Source organism: Anas platyrhynchos, chromosome 15 (genome assembly GCF_047663525.1).
Source record: "Anas platyrhynchos isolate ZD024472 breed Pekin duck chromosome 15, IASCAAS_PekinDuck_T2T, whole genome shotgun sequence".
NCBI classification, from domain to species: domain Eukaryota; kingdom Metazoa; phylum Chordata; class Aves; order Anseriformes; family Anatidae; genus Anas; species Anas platyrhynchos.
The window spans coordinates 8,304,687-8,323,146 of NC_092601.1; the positions used below are offsets into that span (position 1 = coordinate 8,304,687).

Consider the following 18,460-nt stretch of genomic DNA (forward strand, 5'->3'; position numbering starts at 1 on the left):
GGCAGGTTCCAGTGCTTACTGTGGAAGTGTCAGAGTCCAGAGATGGGAGCTGATCTTTCACTGCAGCAAGTATAGCTCCCCACTGCAAGGCTCTGTTACTCTGAACAGGGGCTGTAGGAGGCTCAGGTGGATGCTCTGTATCCTCACTTTGCCCTTCTGAGGCCATTAGAACAGCTTCCCTTCAAATCAAATGAAAGATGAACTTAAGTACACCTCAGGAAAGAAAGCAAGGGAACAACAGAACAGAGCAAGAACAAAGTGTGTGCATTCAGGGTCGGCAGAATTCTCAGCGCTCCCAGGGTTTTCATGGTCAGCAGTGAACATTAAGATCTGCATTCCTGGAGGATGCTCTTTCCCACCTTAGCTCACAGCGCTCAGAGCTTTCTGCCCCACTCCCCGTACACATGCACAACTGGGGCCTCGCCAAGGCCATTTTAGCCCCTCATTTATAAAGAATTCCCAGGATTGTTAGCTGGACTGGCTTGTCATTGTGTTCTTAGGAAAGCCTGTTCTCACCGCCTGCACTGGGAGGGAGGACAAGACCCACACCTCTGCTCTCAGCTGGTCTTTACTCCTCTTTCCCGTTTCCCCTCATGTTCCCCTCCTCACTGATCCAACAATAGATAAATGATTTACGCTTGCTTTTTGCCATTGGATTTGTACAAAAATAGTTGAGAACAGGCACGCTCTTGGATTTTGACCTCTTAAAGGATTTTTAAAGCAGACTCCTTCCTTGTGTTTTCCTTGATGCACAAGAGGAATCAAGGGACTACTGCTGTGCTAGCAAGTTGAATAATTAACCCTCACGGAAAACCTTTGCTTTTTAAGTTTTTATGCCAAAATTGCATGGCTTCTTGGGGAATCAAAAGCAGGAATAAATCAGTACTGTTTGGCGAGAAAGGTTAAGAGGTTTGTGACTGTATGTTCCTTAGCAGAGAACTAACTGTCCAGAGGATTAGACTGTTATTTGCATTGGCATGGACTGAGAGCTCCTCTGAGCCCATCTTGTGCCCTGGCAAGTTTACAGCTCACAAAAGGCCACAGCAACTGCTTTATGTGCCCCTCTCACACAGTGTTTGTAAGCCTATGCTGGGATCTGATTTATGTAGAGGGGGAGAAGTCACCTAGGCTGGAGCACTGCGTTCTGGCAGCGAGCAGGAACTCGCTACGAGGACGGGGCTAACACCAAACCGCCCACCACAGCTCCCTGGAGGCACAAGGCCGCCTTCCCAAAACGAAGGGCTCTGGACCTGGCTCCTCAGCTGTCAGCACAGCGTCCTCCGGGGGGTGGGGATTGGGGCCGAGCCCTGCTGTGGGCGCAGAACAGCCGCGGCCCCTGAGGAGGCGCCCCCCGAGCCCCCCGCCCGCCGCCACAGCCGACATTTTCTGTCACGCCCGCCTCGGCCGTTGGGGGCTCGACCGCAGCCGGCGGCTGGAAACGCGGCGCGGGGCGGCGCTCCCGGCCATGGGGCCCGACAAAGAACCGGCAGGAGCCGAACCGAGCCCCCGGCACCTCCACACGGCGCTGAGGGGACCGGGGCAAAGCGGGGCCGCCTCAGGCGCCCAGCGGCCAAGATGGCGCCGGGGCGGCCCCGCCCCCCCCTTCATCTCCATGGCAACGCGGCCCGCAGCGCCCGCGCGGCCCCTCCCCTCCCGGCAGCGGCCCCGCCGCCCTCCCCCGCCACCGGCCTCGGCCCCGGGGGTCCCGGCAGGGGGCGAGGCGCGGGGGGCGTCGCTCGTGAGGCGGGAGGGGCGGCCCCGGGGTCCCCGGCAGCTCCGCGTCACCCCCGCGCCTGCCTCGCCGCCGCCGCCGCCTCCCTCAACGCCCGCTGAACCGCCCGCCCTTCCGCGGGGCTCGAAGCCCATTGGTGCTCGCCGCGCCGCCCCCTTCAGAGCTTCGCCTCCTATTGGCTCGTTACCCGAAAGGGGGCGGGGCTTGGCTCTGCCGCCGCGGGGGCTCTTGGGGGTTGTAGTCCCGAGGCGCTGCTTCCCGGCAGCCTCGGCGCTGGTTTCCGGCAGCGGCGCCTCACCGGGCGGCAGGTGAGGGGTGGCGGGGCCGGGGCAGGGGGGGTCCAGCCGGGGCTCGGCCTCTCCCCGGGGGCTCCTCGGGTCGTGGCCGCCCGGAACGGGGCCGGGCCCTGTGGCAGCCCCCGGGCCGCTTCCCCCCGCCGGTGGGGCAGGCCCGGGCCGCCCTGCTCGGGGCCTGGCCGAGGGGACCGGGGGCGGCGGGGCCGGGCCCTTTGCGAGGCGGTGGCAATTTCCATAATAATTTTAACAAGGTTTCCGTTTAGTCTGGGGTGAAACTTTTGCCTTTTTTTAAACTCTCAGGGTGTAGTCAGAGCAGAGTCAGGGTGGTAGGAAGGAGCTTGGGAGCCCTGAATATCCTGGAGCCAGGCGGTAGGTACAGCCTTCCAGTTGTGTCAGTGCTGCCCTGACATCTTGCTGAAGTTGTGTTTGTAACTTGTAACTGGCACAGGGCAGGTTCTGGTAAAGGCTAAACACCTGGGTGTTATGGTAAATATTTCCAATTAAGGAGGGGGTCTGCAGAGAGAGCAGTGAGCTCTGTTTTCACCTGAACGTGCACGTACAAACTGTCATGGACTTCAGCTCTTAACTGACTGCAAACCTGCCTTGTTGCCTTCCAGTGGGAGCTTTGGTTTGTTGCAGTGAGAAACGCTCTTACTTTTCCTGCTTATGTTTCACTTATCTGCTTACATATTTGTGTTTTGGTTGTCAGGTGGTCAGGGTGTTTCTGGTTCTTCACTTGTGTTCGGCCCAGTGTGTTCCTGCATGAGGCCCCTGCGTTGTCAGTGTAATAGAAATTGCTGTTATCAGGTGAAATAGGTGATGCCTTGAGAAAGGAATCACACATTACCAACACCTGCTGATTAGAATGGATGGTGCTTTTGTGGTCCTAGCAAGTTAAAGAAGGCAGAAGGGGAAGCAAGATATGGGAGGAATCTCCAGTGGGGGAGAAAAGAGGTCAGAGTTAAAGCTGATTTGCTTATCTTGCAAAGCAAAAGGGCTGGTGCTTGTGAGAAGAGGACTCCTGATTGTTTTCAAAAGCATGTTTATGTTTTCTACTGTTACATCTGAGGCAACATAAAGAACAACTGCTGCTGAAAAACACATCTTGTCTCTCCTTCGTTGATGCCAAATGTGGCACTTGCGTGACCCCCAAATGAATTAGTCTGAGGACTTAAACTGGCAAGAAGCTCTCAAGAAGGAGAGAATGCTTCTCGGTTAGCTCAGCTGCCCAGCGTAGTATGTGGTGGGATCTGGCAAACCCCAGAAGTGCTGTATGGGAGGCAGTGAGACTAGAGGGATGGCAAAGCACTTCCCATTGGGTTGGCTCAGATGTAGCCTGAAACCGCAGCTGAAGACCACAGCTGATAGATGCAGCTGTGTTGAAGAGCTTTTTATGAAGTGCCAAATGAGAATGCTCTCCTGCGAGTAGTTAAAATGATTAATTTGCAATTGCTCCCCGAGGCTAGGGATGGAAAATAAACCTTTCAGACAGTCCTGAAACTGTGCTAGCTTTGTAATTAAGTTACTGTCTGCAGAGTGGTGGGTACAGTCAGATAACAAATGGGCAGGTGCACGGCTGTTCAAAGTGTTTCAGCAATTTCCAAGATTCACAGCAGTAGGACCAGGCTGCTGCTGAAGTGCGGAAACAATCTCCTTATAACCTGATGACATGACGAAGTGTGCACCTTGTTCAGGTGATCTTAACTACTTTTGAGAGCAGCGGGCGCTTGTCAGCATTAATGACCAAATTCTAGTTTAGGCAGGGCCATCCTGTGGTGCAAGACAGATGTTTCTGGTGCTTCTCCTGACACATTGATTCTTAATTCTCTCTGAATTATAAAACATGCAGGCCAAGAATTACATCCTTTTGTATAGCACTAAGCATGCTATCAGCACTTAAATAGAAGTTTAATGTCTTCTCTTGATGAAGCTATCCAAAGGTGCCTTAGGCATGTTTTGATCAGAAGGGGAGGAAATAAAGCCGGTGCTTCTGAAGTCTTTAAAATGAGATTTGAAAGATGTTCTTAGCGTTATTGGCTTTTATTTTTCTAGCGTGTTCAAATCCCAGAGTCTACTGCAGCAAGAAAGAACCGCCAGCAGAAACTCCTTGGCAAGTCGTATTGCTTCAGTCTACAGCAGGCTACGAAGGCCATCAGAGTAAAGGTAGGAGCTTGAAACTGTGCCTCTGAGGTGACCGTGCCTCCAAGCCTTGGAGCTTCAGAGCTCCCGGGTGAGGCAGTGCTCGGTGCAGGACAGAGAGCAGCCAGCTCAAAGTTCTGCTTTGCTTTGGTTGCTCAGAGCGGGATGTCGGAGCTGAGTGATGAAGCCAGCGAGTCGGAGCTGCTGAGCCGCAGTCTCTCCATGTGGCATGGGGTCGGACAGATGATCTGTCGGGAAGAACTGGATGTTCCTCTGGACTTGCACACGGCCTCCTCCATCGGCCAGTATGAAGTGGTGCAGGAGTGTATCCAGCGGTAAGGAGGGGCTGGAGAGGGCACAGCTCTTTTGTAGTTAGGGACTTTGTTTTGTTTTTTTTCTTCTCTGGTTGCTGTACAGGTCTGCCTAACATTCCAAGAAGGGCACACCATGGAATTCCTGATGTGTTCTTAGGCACACAATTATGGGGGCAATCCTGCTGGTTAAAAACGATCTCTTTGGTGATTTGGTGAATGTTGTTCCAGAACTGGTAGGAATTCCCATGCAGGCTTCAGTGCTAGATTTTGTGTGTTTTTTTTTAGCCTTCTTTCAATGTGGTGGTAGTAGCAGAGACTGCTGGAATCTGCTGTGAGCTATATTTCCAGGCCAGTAGTTCAGCTGAATTCTTTTCTGTTATTTAGTGGAGATATGGATTTGAATAAGAGGAACTGTGGTGGCTGGACTCCACTGATGTATGCTTCCTACATTGGCCACGACACCATTGTGCACCTGCTGCTGGAAGCAGGAGTGAATGTGAACATCCCGACGCCAGAAGGACAGACACCGCTCATGCTGGCCTCCAGCTGTGGAAATGAAAGTGTTGCTTACTTCCTCCTCCAGGTGTGTATCCTGTAATAAGTCGGTAAAGCTATGCCGCATGGTTTAAATGCACAGGGTAGAATTCTCCATCAGTTGTGACCGAAGCTTGCAATTTGTTCTGTTGAGTCCAGCTTCCTGACAGGGATTTAAACTTTCTTGGTATCACACCACAGAGGGGCAGTGGCTAAGAGACCCAGCAGAGGGGATGCAGTAAAGAACATTCTCTGTTCTCTTGAAGCAAGGCGCAGAGCTGGAGATGAAAGATATTCACGGCTGGACAGCCTTATTTCACTGCACCAGTGCTGGACATCAGCAGATGGTCAAGTTCTTACTCGACAACGGGGCAAACGCCAACTGCAAGTAAGGAGGAATCTATCACTTCTCAAAAGATTTCCTATTTCAGATAGGAGAGCAACAGTTGATGTACGAATGCACTCAGACAGGAAGATGCCTGCTTTTGTCTTCTACCCTGTGCTTTAGGAAGTGTGGTACACTATTAGCTAGTACAAGGACAGGTGACTTGCAGACAGAACAGTGAAGGCTGCCCACGTTGCTATCACTTATTTAAACAAGTACAAGAGCAATTAGATTTACTAGTGGCTTAATTATGGGATAAACTCCAAAAGAAAACAGGTGCAACTGTTCCTGAACTCAAGTTCAGTTTCTAGTTTTTGGTGTGTGCAGCAAATTCCTGTGACTTAGGAGCCACCTGTACGTTTGTGTATTGAATTGCCTAGGGACAGCAAGAGGTTCTGAGTTTTGCTAGTTCCTGAAAAATAGATTTCGCCAATGAAAGGCAGACAGGCAGCTGGAGGAGCAGCATGTTGCTGTGCAGGGTAACACTTCCTGCATCTATTTTATTGAGGTAGGCCAGAATGCAGTGTGTATATATAGCCAATATGCTGTATAGTTTGTGATCAGCTAAGGGTGGAGGCTGAAAGTGTCTTACAATGATATGGCAAGGAGTGCAGTGCATTTTTGATTACTGTAGTCCGTGTGTGTTTGTTCCCTTTCTAGGGAGCCTGTGTATGGATATACGCCTCTGATGGAAGCAGCTGCTTCTGGCCATGAGATAATTGTTCAATATCTTCTCAATCATGTAAGTGTCTGGACAGATCTCTGTAAAGCTCACAATCTGTGGTTTAAGCCTTCAGAGAGGGAGAACCACAAGGCTAACACCATAACAGTTCTAAGTGTTGTTTAATCACTGATGGTCATCTTTGATCTAAAGTAATGGATTTTGAGGGCTGTTCTAAAAGTAGCTGTTTTCTGAAGGCTCGTACTCTGCACTGCTAGTCTTGCACAAGGAGGAGAAAGTCTGATGTGACTGAATATTGGCTGAATTAGGAAGCAGCTAATGCAGTGAGTTTACAGATTTGTGTGCTTGGACTACTGGGAATCTTAAGTCTCTATCCTAAAGTTTATTGGCATTCATGTCTTTTGATGTTAAACAGTTTTTAATAGCCCACTTAGCTGGTCCAGCTTACTTCCAGAAGGAGGCAGCAATGCAAAACATTTCAGATAAAACTAAGTAGCTCCCAGTGGCAATGCACAAGAGCCATATGCCTCCTTGGGGATTGGGAAAACCAGATAGAAAGGCAACAAGGAATTCGTAGTGGAGCTTGAGCTATCAAAGGTGAGCCTGTATTTCTGATGGGCTTAGAGAAATGAAGACAATTCTTTAGCTTGCTTGAAGATAACTTTTAAATTAATTTTAATTTTTATATAATACCTAAGTAATTATTATCTGCTATGAACACTTCAAATGCCCATTTTTCTATAGGGAGTGAAAGCAGATGTCAGAGATAACACTGGAGCCACGGCACGGACACTGGCTATGAAGTATGGACATACGAAGATTGTGGGGTTGATAGACTTGCATGCAGCCCCAGTACCCAAGGTCTTCTGCAGGGGTCCAGGTAAACAGGTTTTAGTTCCTTCATCTTAAGGTAGAATGTGAAGATAGGTGCTTGATGTCTTGTAAGTATGGATTACGTATATGGGCTAATATTAGCTGGTCTTCCTTGGAAATACCAGTATTTTTTTTTTTAGGATGTAAGAGGCACAGCTCCAACACTTTTTTTTTTTCTTGCCTGCTGGCCCTTTTCTGACCTAGTTGAACTTTCAACCTCTCTTTTAACGCTTCCTTTTTTTCTTTTCATTGCTCTTATAGGACCAGTAGTAAATAAGTAGGTACATGAATTATCATGCTGCTAACAGTCTTTGTTTGGACTACAGGAAAATATGAAGAGCTGAGTTCTTCAGATGAATCGTGTTCTGCTCCCCAGAGACAGAGACCTGTTCGTAGGACCAAGGGTCCCAGCATCCATGATGGGCCCCAGGCTTTGGCTAAGATAACAGCAGTTGGAATCGGGGGAAAGAAGCAGTCTCGCTATGGTGAGAATAGTTTGAAGCCTAACTGAGAGTCTTTCATGGTCTCAGGTGCTTTACAGCTATTTCTGTGCCGACAACTTTCTTTTCATTTGGGTTTTTCTATGCATGGCTTATACAGAAGGGAAAACAGTGAACTCCCTCATACAAGGCTATACAGCTTCTGGTTTAAAACCAAAGTCTGCTGAATGCACTTGTGAGAGCTGGATATCGAGTGGAAAATTATCTGTAGAATAAGCACCGCTCTTAATTCAATTACTGTTCCCTCTCACTCTTGAAAACAGCCCAGTTTCTCTTTTGAGGTGGGCTCAAAGGCTTGAGAGCCCTTCTCGGCTGATGACAAAGGAAGAGGTCACACAATCCAGAAAATAACTGATAATGAAAGGAAATTTGCTACACCTGGACCTGTCAGCTTTGTTTTCCTTGGTGCTTGAAGTACCACTTCAAAAAAAAAAAAAAAAGTAGTTTTCAAGGCCTTTGTAGAAGGCCAAGAGAAAGATCATTGTAGTTCAGACATCGACCACTGGATGCAGTGGTATGAACTTGCCTTCTCATGCATGTGTCGTAGCTATAGGTATTCCTCAGGCTGATTACCCCGTTTTCTGAAATAGCCAATATGGGCTTAAAAACATATTCAGAACTTGGTTCATTCTGTTAACACAGATGCATACTACACCATGGGCAGTGACTGCATCAGCACAATAGTCAGCATCTGAAATGGTAGTGGGATGTTAGCACAGATGCAGCAGGGTTAGTTTTACAGTGTGCTTGGCTGGGGGGGGTGAAGCGCAGTTGGCACTTTGCTCTCTTAAGCAAATGTTTTTCCACTTAGTGTGGGTGTGGAGATAAGAAGAAATGCTTGAAAGCTAAGTAAAGTACAGCTCTGCTATAAGGCTCTTTCCTTTGACTTCATCAATGCCACCATCTAAATAAAATCCAGCTATTTGTTTGTGTGAGGGAAACTGTAGGCATATGCAATTTTTCCCCTGTGCTTTTTAAAATGGATTCTGCTAGTTGAAGTGACAATCTCTTGATTATTTTGAAATCCCTGAATGAATGCTCTTTCTGCTGGAACCTCCATGGTAACTTTAATCCTAACTGCTCTGTTCCTTCTCCCTTTTTCGTGCACACAGAGCAGGTCCCTCCTCAGGGCTATGTTACCTTCAATGATGATGGCAGCTGTGAAGCGGATGGTATCCGGAACCGGGATGTCACCTCTCCAATTAATGAGCAGGATGTGGAGAGCAGCAGCAGCAGGGGTAAATCACTGTCTTGGAAAAATAATCTATTTGCAAAGCTCATCTGGGTGTGGGACCAACCCCTTGGCTTCTGCGTTCACTTTCTGATCTGTTTAGCTGTTAGGCAGCTGTGGTCACTGGATCTTCACCTCTGACCTGAGTCTGTAGCATCATAGTGTTGTACCAGTGGCCAGAACCAGGTTGTGCTTGACCCTCCAAGCAGAGAGTGAGATGCCCCACTGGGCAGGGAGAGGAAAGACCATTCTGAATGCTGCCTTCACCTCTCTCTTTAGTAGTAGGACTGACCTTGAGAAATCCCAGAACCTGGAGTCTGGAGGGGCAGAAGGGAGGCATTCTGGAGTGAGTAAGATATTCCCTTGGTAAAAGAGGTCCAACAAATTGCCATTAATATGTTGAGGGCTCAAGTATCTCCCTTCTGAGGAAAGGCTGAGAGTGCCATGGTGGTTTAGTGTAAAGAAGAGAAGAGTTTCCGGGGATGTCAGTGTGTACAAATATCTGAATGGAGGGTGTGATGAAGACGAAGCCAGGTTCTTTTCAGTGGTGTCCAGTGACAGAACAAGAGGTGGCAGGCACAAACTGAAATGGAGGAGATTGCCTCCGAATGTAAAGAAACAGTTTTTACCGTGAGGGTGACTGAACACTGGAACAGGGTGCCTAGATGGGTGGAGACTCCCTTCTTGGAGACGTTGCCGTTACATGATTCTAGGTGACTAGCTTGAGCATGATTTGGGACAAGATACCCTTCAAGATACCCTTGACCGTTCTATGATTCTGTGAAGCAGCACGAGGAAAGCATCTCTGGGCAGTTCCTTAACTAATAGAGGGTAATGTGGCACTGTGCTGGCTCTGCTCAGAGAGATTTTCCATGGATTTCAGTAATGGGAGTGAGGGCTTATTGTAGGTAATAATCCACTTGTCCACCCTGTCACCAAGAGACTCAGAGAAATACACAAACATGCACTTGGCCTTCCTGCTCTCTGAGGTACTAAGCAGACGAGGAGAAAGACTTGTGACATGTTTGTCTCAGAATTGTCTTTTAATCCTGAGTACTGCACGTGAAGGAGAAACCCATAACAAGACTTCCTTTATGCCTTCCAGGAGACTTCCCTGATTGTTGTGTGGCAAAAACAGTCTTGAGTGTAATGAAGCTCAACCTCAAGATTTTTTTCTTGTTCCTTTCCAGAGGATAATGTTTTCTTCACCAACAACTTAGCAACTATCAGGAGCAGCAGCAGCAGTAGTGAATGCCTGACCAAAGCCCTGGGGGTCAGCAGTGAAGGCTCCTTGGAAAGCAATGAGGTGAGGTTGTCTTCTTTCCTTTCTCTGCCTTCAGTTTGGCCTGTGCTGTCACCCTTCCACAGCCTGCTATGATTCTACCTCCACAGAAGGCTGCAGTACCAGGCTGGGTGAGAAAAAGGTACATGAAGGCACACGAAACCAAGTATCTGTATTTGAAGATTACACATTGGCTTGTTTGATCTCTGTCTAGTAGCCAACTATCAAAGCATTCACTCGAGTAGATTTTTGATGTTGAGTGAATGGTTTTTAAGCTCTCTCTGTTGCTTCTGAACTCTTTTTTTTTTTTTTTGAGCAGTATCTATCTAGCAATCTGTAAAGGACAACCCTTGCTAGAGCTGGGTCAGTCCTTTAGAGTGGTGAGATAATAAGCAGTATCGTAAGATTTGGAGAAGCACAGTAATGCTATATTGGCAGTGTAAAATGCAGAAAAGGATAGAGGTTATTCAGTGGTTCAAGTCACAGCTCACACCCCAGAGCCAGCTCTGGGCTGGTATGTAGGAGGGTTGTGAACACAGATCCTGTTTCTTGAGGTGCTTCTCACAAATAGGAACTCAGTGTGTTGTATTGGTTTGGGGAGGATTTGGTGCTGCTCTCTGCTCGTGCGTGCTGCTTCATAGACTGGAATTGCAAGAGCCTGTTAATTCCAGGCCAGTCTAGAGCAGTTCTATAACAAGGTGCCATCCTGACAGTGATTTGATTCAGCCCTTTCTAAAAAGGTTTATGTTCATCATTGCTTGTGTTTGTAGACCATTGTCTGGATTTAGAGCTTTAGGCTTGGAGCCTGCACTTGTTAGACGTAGTGATCCTGGCACCTTTGCCTGACTGTCCTTGACCTTTACATTCCCTGTTGCGTTCTTTCTTTCTCAGGATTCCGACCACGCAAACAGTCCTCCAAGTCGGAAACAAGCCAAAAGCTTTAAGGTCAAGAATCGCTACAGCAACAGTGATAACCAGTGGACCCACTGCCCAGGGAAAGCTGGAGGCTCTAGTCAGCACCTCATGCTTCCAGAGCCCCCTGCCTATACAGGACCCCAGGTAACTGAGGACAGAAAGCTGTCTTTGAAGTGATGCAGACCACATCACTGTATCAAGCCTGGGAGGTTTCTTTGAAATTGTTCCAGCTGCTTTCTTGGCCTTCTCGGATAAAAGGAAAGTTGTCATCAAAATGTCTTTGATGCCAACCCCCTGCCCAGTATCAAGTACTTGTGAAAGAGCAATGTCTTGTACAAGGAACTGCTGGTTTCGGTGTTGATGTTGCTTGGAGGGATATTGCAGATCCTTCAGGGCTGTGGTGGGGACTAGGGCAAATGGTGGGCCGTTAGCTGTCTCTTCCTCAGTTGTTACAAGAGATAGTAGCTGCAGTGCCAGGGGAAGTCATGACATGCTGGAACCCAGGAAGGCATAACAATTACAAGAGGAAGCAGATGTTTATGGTGAAGAGAGGTGATGCTGTTGTTTGTGAGAGCATAAATAGTTTTTGTATGGGCTGCAGGACCTGGCAACGTTCCTTGAGCAGATTGGGTGCCTGAAGTACCTGCAAGTGTTTGAGGAGCAAGATGTTGACCTCAGGATCTTCCTGACCCTCACAGAGAGTGACCTGAAGGAAATAGGCATCACGTGAGTATCTGTCAGGTAGTTCTTATCTCTTCCCTTAAAACTACAAACGTAACCTGGTAAAGAAAGCTTAGCTGGTGAGTGCTTCTCTGTTTTGGTAGTCTCCCACACAACTTTGATATCCCTTAGTTCTTGGCCACAGCAAGCTTTTGTTGTGGACGGTGCCCTTGGAAGAACCAGGAGGTTGCAGAGGTCCTCCAGGCATCCTGTTGGGCACGGACAATGCAATGTTTGCTCCCTGACAGTTTGTCGTTCTCCCACCAGCCTGTTTGGACCCAAGAGGAAGATGACTTCTGCCATTGCCCGATGGCACAGCAATGCCCGGCCACCCAGTGATGCCCTGGAGCTGGCCTATGCAGATCGGCTGGAGGCTGAGATGCAGGAGCTGGCCATTCAGCTGCACAAGGTAAGAAGTCTGCCAGGAGCTGCTCAGTGGCTTTTTGTGGTCTAATGAGTGACCGGTAGCGTGTTTCTACATTCTGCCTCTAATGGACTATGGTAAAGGAACAGGCATAACTTCCAGAGGACACACTAGGTGTTGAGTAGATCAGTTAACCCCATAAATGCAAATCTTCCCCTCTGCATCTACCTGAGAACTAAAATGAAGGGTGTGAGGGGAACTGAATACCTGCCTTTTTTGGTAGCATCACTTCACGTGAAGTTGTGCAGCTATCTGCAAACGGGCTTCTACTAATTTAGCAAATTGGGTCTTCTGCATATCTTTGGTAAAGGAGAGCAAGAGGAAATTGTAACTTTGGGGCTGGTCTTGGTGTGGATAGGATCTGTGTTCAGTGTATAAATCTTGGGCAGTTCCATTTCTGCTGGTTTTGGCACGTTTCTGCTGGGACCCTCTGGCTGCCAAACCCATTAAAACAGCAGGGACGTGTCAGAGGAGGCACTATGAGAGTGATGCACAGGACTTGGAGCGATGTACAGTACTTGCAGTGGAGTCATCTGCCCTCTTTTCTGCTGCAGAGGTGTGAAGAGGTGGAGGTGATGAAGGGCCAGGTGTGCCAGGAGCAGAAGCTGCGTGCGGTGGCCGAGAGCTGTTTGATGGAGCGGGATGAGAGCTGGAATGCCATCCAGTGCCAGCTCAGAGAGGCTCAGGCCATCACTAAGGATGCTGGGGTCTTACTGGATCAGATCAAGTAAGTTCTTCCCAGCAAATGTCACTGAAGCTAATGGGGAAAATGGAGATTTGGGCTCTGCAGAGATCAGGGGTTGTACTGTCACTCTTACAGGTGATACCTTAGGGTAAGGCAGGACAGATCACGAGGCATCTGAACTCATTCTGGATCCTCTGTGGCTTTCTCTAGTGGAAAGTCATGGCCATGTCAGCAGATCTGAAGCCCTGATTAGATGTATTGAGTTCTAAATGGGCTGTTTTGTTCAGAGTGCTGAGCGCTCCTATTCCAACTCAAAGTTGAAGGATCTCAGCTCCTTTGGAACCAAAAGCCTAAGTGCTTATCTGAGGCCCAGGCACTAGGGAGCATGTGGCTTGGTGACTGCATGAAAGCAGGAAAGAGTTTCTAACTTCCAAAGAATATCAAAGGACTTCCAGTTTCCAACCCTGGCTAGTTAAGAAAACTCAAAACTCTTTTAGCAGCTCTGATGCCTAACAGAGAAAAGCCTGCCCTGTTCATGCCCACCACTGCCTCTGAGTTCAGTCTTCCCCTACCTGCTATCACGTCCTTTGTTGCCTTTGTGATACTCTTCTCCGTGCCCCAGCTGAGCCCCTGTTCTGTTGTGGGCCCTGATCTGTCAGTCGATAGGACTGACGTGTGCTTGAAAGTGACAGTGGTTCTACTGCTGCAGTTTCTAGCCCAACAGGGGAGAAGGCTCAGCTCACTTCTAAGCCAGGGATTGGCTTCCAAAGGACAGCAGAGTGATATTCCCAGAGCACTCTTCCCACTGAGGAGCTGAGGCTGCACTGTTTGAACCGATAGCATGATGATGTTAACCAGAGAACCTTTTGTGTGCCCCTGATGGCTGTCCTGAGGTAGCTTCATTTGCCCATTAGAAACATTGGACTGGGGTTGATTCTCATATTAACCAGATGCAGCCCCTGGCTTAGGCTTTCTCCTGCTCACCCCACCCCCTCCTTCTCTTCTCCCCCCGCAGCTCCTCTGTGGACAGGGGCAGAGATTGCTGTGGAGATGGGGCACAGTGGAGAGCGCCCCGAGCTTTGTCTGGGGCACGTCTTCCTCTTCCTGGGAAGGAACAAGGAGCAGTTTGTAACCCAGGGCGTTAGATGTGGTCCCTCGGCATCCCAAGCAGGTACTTGCAGGATGTAGGAGGGCACAGACCGGCATGCTGTTCCAGAAACCACCCTGTGCACTTCTGACAGGCTTTGTCTTGTTTGGCAGATCCTGTCAAGCAGAGCTGTCCTCCCGGCTAACTCAAGAGCAAGCAGCTGGCAGAGTGCTGGACACAAAGGTGCAGCTGGGAACCGGTGAGAGTTGAGTAGTGTGTCTGGGGAAGGGGGAGAGCTCATCGAACCAAAGAAACAGGAGCAGGGGGTGGGCAAACAGTGGGAGACCCTAGAGCAGGCCATGTGCTTGCCTTTCAGTGCTGAGAGGGTGAGGCTAGGTGTGATTTGGAATGCTAGATAAGCAGGTAAATGCTTACATGTAATAAAAAAAAAGTCTTGCTTGGAGAAAGCATCTGAAGTATCCAAGGAGTTTGGGCTTTCACTGCAGCAGAGTTTCCCTGAAGCTCTTGATCTCTAGCAAGGCAGAAGTCCTGGGGTCTGGCAGGGGTTTCTGGCTAAAAACGTAGAGCTGTAGCACAGGCACTCAGTGGCAGTTGTGCTTAAAGATCCTGTGGCTTCCCCTTCCTGCACTGCACTGTGGGCCCCTCAGGTGTGTTACTGCACTGTGCGCTAGAGCAAGGTCTGAATCAGAAACAGTGGCTGGTTCAGTGACCCCGTCTGGTGGATCGTGCTGCTCATGTAGTGAGGCAGACGGCTGTACGTGGCTGGGTGGGGTTGGCTCTCCAGCTCCCGATCACAAGGAGCTAGCAAATGGTCCTGCTGCCCTACATGATGTGCTCTTCACTGCTTGTGTTTTAAAAGTGACATAATCAGAGACTATTTCAGTCTGCTACACTTAATCTTTGAGATCTGTCTTACTGTGTGACCAAGCCAGTATTTCTGAGGGGTGGGGGAATCACAAGTGGTATAACTGGGGGAAAAAACTCGGTTTCTGTTGTGGGCAGTTCCAGTTCCCTTCACATGTGACTCAGAACCCTCAACTGGAACCACTTTAGGTGTAGACACCTCACAGCAACACCAAGCCCTTGTCTCCTCTGTTGCAGAGCATGCAGATTGACAAATGTGTGTTTTCTTTCTTGCAGTGCGGGAAGGATGGCCACCTTCCTTGAAGTCTCTGAGCTTGCCTGAGCTGTCAGCTGTTCTGGAGAAGTGTGTGGGAGAAATGGGTAAGGTGGGGGAGGAGTCATGTGAATTGACTGTTGTGCTGGAGGGGAGGCATGGTGGGGCAGGCTTCTGATGGATTGGTAGTGGTATGGGTTGGAGGGAGCTAATGATCCCCCCTCGTTCAGGGAAGTCTCCCAGCTATGAAGCTGTCGCAGGCATTTTCTTGCACTTACTCTCACTGCAAACATTGGGCTCTGCCTTGGCCTCTGCTGACAGGTCCAGACTGAGAGAAGGGGATCCACAGCCCCCGGTGTTCTCCTTGCTGCTGTCCTCTCCTGCTGCTCAGTGATCAGAGCTGCGTGTGAAGGGGTTCCCAAAGCAGGTGCCCTGCAGACAGGAACTCATCCCAGCAACAGGCACATTTTTGTTCCATGAGTCCTGCAAGGAAGGAGATGGCACAGAGGCAGGATAATGGTGGTTGAATGCAGTCTGCAGCCTGTTTTTTACCACTTGCTGCCCTGTTGCTAATAATGAGTTTTCCTTTTGGTTTGTCCTCAGGTAAAGCTCTGCAGACTGTGACTCAAAACCTCCAAAGGCTCCAGGCCCCGGGGCAGGGCGGGCAGAGCTGGCTAGAGCCTTAACAAAGCAGGATGGTGAGTGGGAACTGATGACAGCTGGAAAGGGCTGGGGAACAGGGAGCATCATTCCTTGCAGCAAGCAACAGCCACTCGTGGCTTGTGCCCAGTGCTTGCTCAGAGCATCCACCCTGAGGCGTTGCTCCCGTCCTCACGTGCCCTTCGACTGGCTTTTTATTTGAAAAAAATCTGTCTTTGTGCCTCCCTGGAAGGGTAACTGTCCTGTTTTTTTCCTGGTGGCTGCAGGAATTCTGACGTCGGGTGACTGTTCCACCCGGAAGCTGAGTGTGCCTGGGAGAGTGAGCGTGAGCACTGTGCTGGCAGCACCGCAGCTCTGCTGAGAGCTGGCTGATGTGTGGAAGAAGGTCTCGGCCATCAGAGAACGAGGGACAGCAGAGGACAAGGACTCAGCAGCTGTATGGGCCTGACTGTTGTCTAGGTTCCCTGGAACGTGTTGTCCATACTGGAAGGTTAAGTTAAGAGGACAAGCACTGAGCCCAAAGGGTTTATCTGCCTTAAGCTCCCCGTAGCCTTTGTCATTCAGGGCTGCATGGTGTTAGAAAGCTGACAGCTACCTACAGCAGTCAGCTATCCTTTTCAGAATCCCCTCCTGAAGGCCTCCAACACACGTGGATTGGTAGTTGCTCAGGAGCTGACACAGAAAATGTATCTGAGGCAATAAGGAGGGCAGGCTTGTTGTGGATGAGTAAAGTGAGCAGAGGGGGTGATGTTTTGCAGTGAGCTCCAGAGAAGCTCACGCAGCCATAGTCTCTAGCTGGAGCGACTTCCCTACTGCTGTCTCGGATCTGTACTTCAAAACCTCTCCTAGCCAGCCTGCCTTGGTTCGGTTCAGATTCTTGCCTGCCTCTGGGGTCACTTTTGATCATGTTTTTCACTCCCAAATAACTGTTTTTTTGTGGTAAAAGCTTTGTGGCAGAGACTCCAGTGGTCAGGTTTGTTGGTGCCAAGATCCCAACACTGACAGTGGTTGCAAGGCAGATGTGCCCCTGGAAGGACATGAGAGGGAAGGAAAAGCTCAAGACTGTTTGGTCTCCTTTGCCTCTGGCTAGCAACAGAGTGCCAAGGCGGGCAGAACAAGAACAGAGGAATAGATCTGTCCCCATGAGGGAGGCAGATTTAAAAAAAAAAAAATAATAAATAAAATCATATCCCAGTTGCAGATGTAGCTGCAGTGCTAAGCTTTAGTCCCCAGCTTCGCCTGCCTTTGGTTTCCAGGCTTCAATGCTAGGAAATAAGGCTGCTGAGGCATTCTTGTGTTGGCACTGGGGGTGTTTTCAAAGGGCAACCGCATGGTGCAGGAAGAGGCCCCCTCCCAAGGGGACTGCCCGGTCTCTTGGAGCTGGGCAAACAGCCACAGAGGCTCTGGTGACAGTTACATCGTAGAAAACAGCTTCTAGCACTGTGCAGCAGCTCTGTTCCTGCCTATTGCTGAGTCCAAGGTGGGTGGGAGGTGGGGAGGGAATACCTGTGGTCTGAGCATGGCCTTAACGAGTCTGGAGAAGTCCCATTCTCTTTGCTGAGAAGGGAAAGAAACTGTGTTCCTTCTGAGTTTTGGTTTGTTTTTTTTTTTTTTTTTTTTTTTTTTTAACCTTCAGCGTTTGTGATTAAGTGCAAAAAACCATCCCAGCTCCATCCTTAGCTAGTTATCCCCTTCTGATCAACTGCCCAGCTCTACTTAGGCTTGAAAATGAGTCTGCCTTTGGTGAAGGTGACATCCAGCTGGGCTGTCCCAGGGAATCGTCCCTGGGGCGCTGAGGCAGGTACGTGCACCACTTGGCACACCTGCACTGCCGCAGCCTGTATGCACCTGGCAGCGTGCTCAGCTGGGGAATGGTGCTCCTTATTCATGTTTAACTCTTGAAATGAGAAAGCTGCTGTTGTGTGCCTTGTTTGGGGAATGACATGGGTGTTTGCATGTGTCAAGTGCTGCAGGCAGTAGGACAGGGCTGCAGGAGCTTTCATGCTGAAGCACTGTTGTTGTGGCAGAGGCAATTATTCTGAGGCAGCATCCCTGAAAGCTGCTCAGAGTCTTGAGGACATGCTAGGAGCAGGATGTGGGGCCTTGTCCTGCATTCCCTGTTACAGAACGGGCAGGCTGGAGATTCGCAGTGTAGGTGTGAAGGAAGCCCAACAGAAAAGGTTCTCTGGGAGCCCAGATGGAAAGGCTCAGAAGGGTGATAGTGTCCCAAGGGGGACACCAGGGAAGGGGCTTTATAGAACTGTGTTCCCTTGAGGAAGCAATCCCTTGAATGTGTGACTTGACAGTATTCAGTGCTGAAAGGGTGGCTGTGCAGGCAGCAGGGAGTCTGGTGCTACCCGAAGTCAAGCTGTCCAAATTAAATAGCGTTTGTTGACTTGGCTAAAACAATAAAAACCGAAAACCTGTTTCTAGTGTCTGGTGTGTGGGCTTCTCGGGCGGCAGCTGGTGTAGAATTGTGAATAACCTGACCCATTTCTTTCAGGACCATGGGGAACTCACGTAGTGTTTCCAACTTTCTCCCCCAGGTGGCTGCAGGACTCTGGGGCTGCCTTGTCCATGGCTTCCCAGTCCCTGCCTGGCTCCTGTTGGAGGCGATGCCCTGGCAGCACTGGCTGGGTTGGTGCTGGGGGAGCTCCTGTAGTCAGGCAGTACCAGAGCTGCGGAGGAGGAGGGTGCATAGGTAACAGTGAGCTTTTTTACTTCCTAGCTGGGAACTGCTGCTTTTACACCCAAAAAGTCCTAGCTGCACAATAAAGGCAGAGGTCTCTGCACTAGCTCAGAAATGAGTTTAGGCTTTGAGTTGCGTGCTGGGGTTTTCTTAAAGGTGAAATGCTGATCTGGT

General features: G+C 49.5%; 2 protein-coding genes across 13 annotated transcripts in view; one reads left to right on the top strand and one right to left on the bottom strand.

Moving 5' to 3' along the window:
- The window catches only part of DNAAF8 (dynein axonemal assembly factor 8), a 103,761-nt gene extending 101,849 nt beyond the window's left edge, over positions 1-1,912 (bottom strand). For 3 of the 8 annotated variants that reach the window (XR_011803498.1, XM_038186869.2, XM_038186867.2), the window contains exon 1: positions 20-1,657. Coding sequence is in view for 7 of the 8 variants with exons in the window: in XM_038186869.2 (XP_038042797.2) it covers positions 20-166 (147 nt within the window). In the remaining variant the exon portion in view is untranslated. Of the gene's footprint in view, positions 1-19; positions 1,658-1,689 lie in introns of those variants that run through there. The other 5 variants (XM_038186868.2, XM_038186866.2, XM_072023718.1 and 2 more) reach the window with 4 other exon arrangements.
- A 25-nt stretch (positions 1,913-1,937) lies between these two features.
- On the top strand, positions 1,938-18,023 carry ANKS3 (ankyrin repeat and sterile alpha motif domain containing 3). 5 transcript variants are annotated; one of them, XM_027469386.3, is made up of 18 exons: positions 1,938-2,040; positions 4,081-4,191; positions 4,327-4,502; positions 4,866-5,064; positions 5,282-5,403; positions 6,061-6,142; positions 6,827-6,962; positions 7,282-7,440; positions 8,568-8,693; positions 9,877-9,992; positions 10,860-11,027; positions 11,485-11,609; positions 11,871-12,012; positions 12,582-12,754; positions 13,973-14,058; positions 14,961-15,044; positions 15,541-15,635; positions 15,864-18,023. In XM_027469386.3, the coding sequence occupies exons 3-17, from the start codon at positions 4,333-4,335 to the stop codon at positions 15,621-15,623; spliced, it is 1,971 nt and encodes a 656-aa protein (XP_027325187.2). In that variant the 5' UTR covers positions 1,938-2,040; positions 4,081-4,191; positions 4,327-4,332; the 3' UTR covers positions 15,624-15,635; positions 15,864-18,023. The 5 variants fall into 5 exon arrangements, 4 of the variants coding, with proteins under 4 accessions (XP_027325187.2, XP_012957484.2, XP_071879823.1 ...); XM_013102030.5 differs by lacking the exon at positions 1,938-2,040 and adding an exon at positions 2,155-2,397; XM_072023722.1 differs by lacking the exon at positions 1,938-2,040 and adding an exon at positions 2,738-2,982.
- The last annotated feature ends 437 nt before the right edge of the window (positions 18,024-18,460 follow it).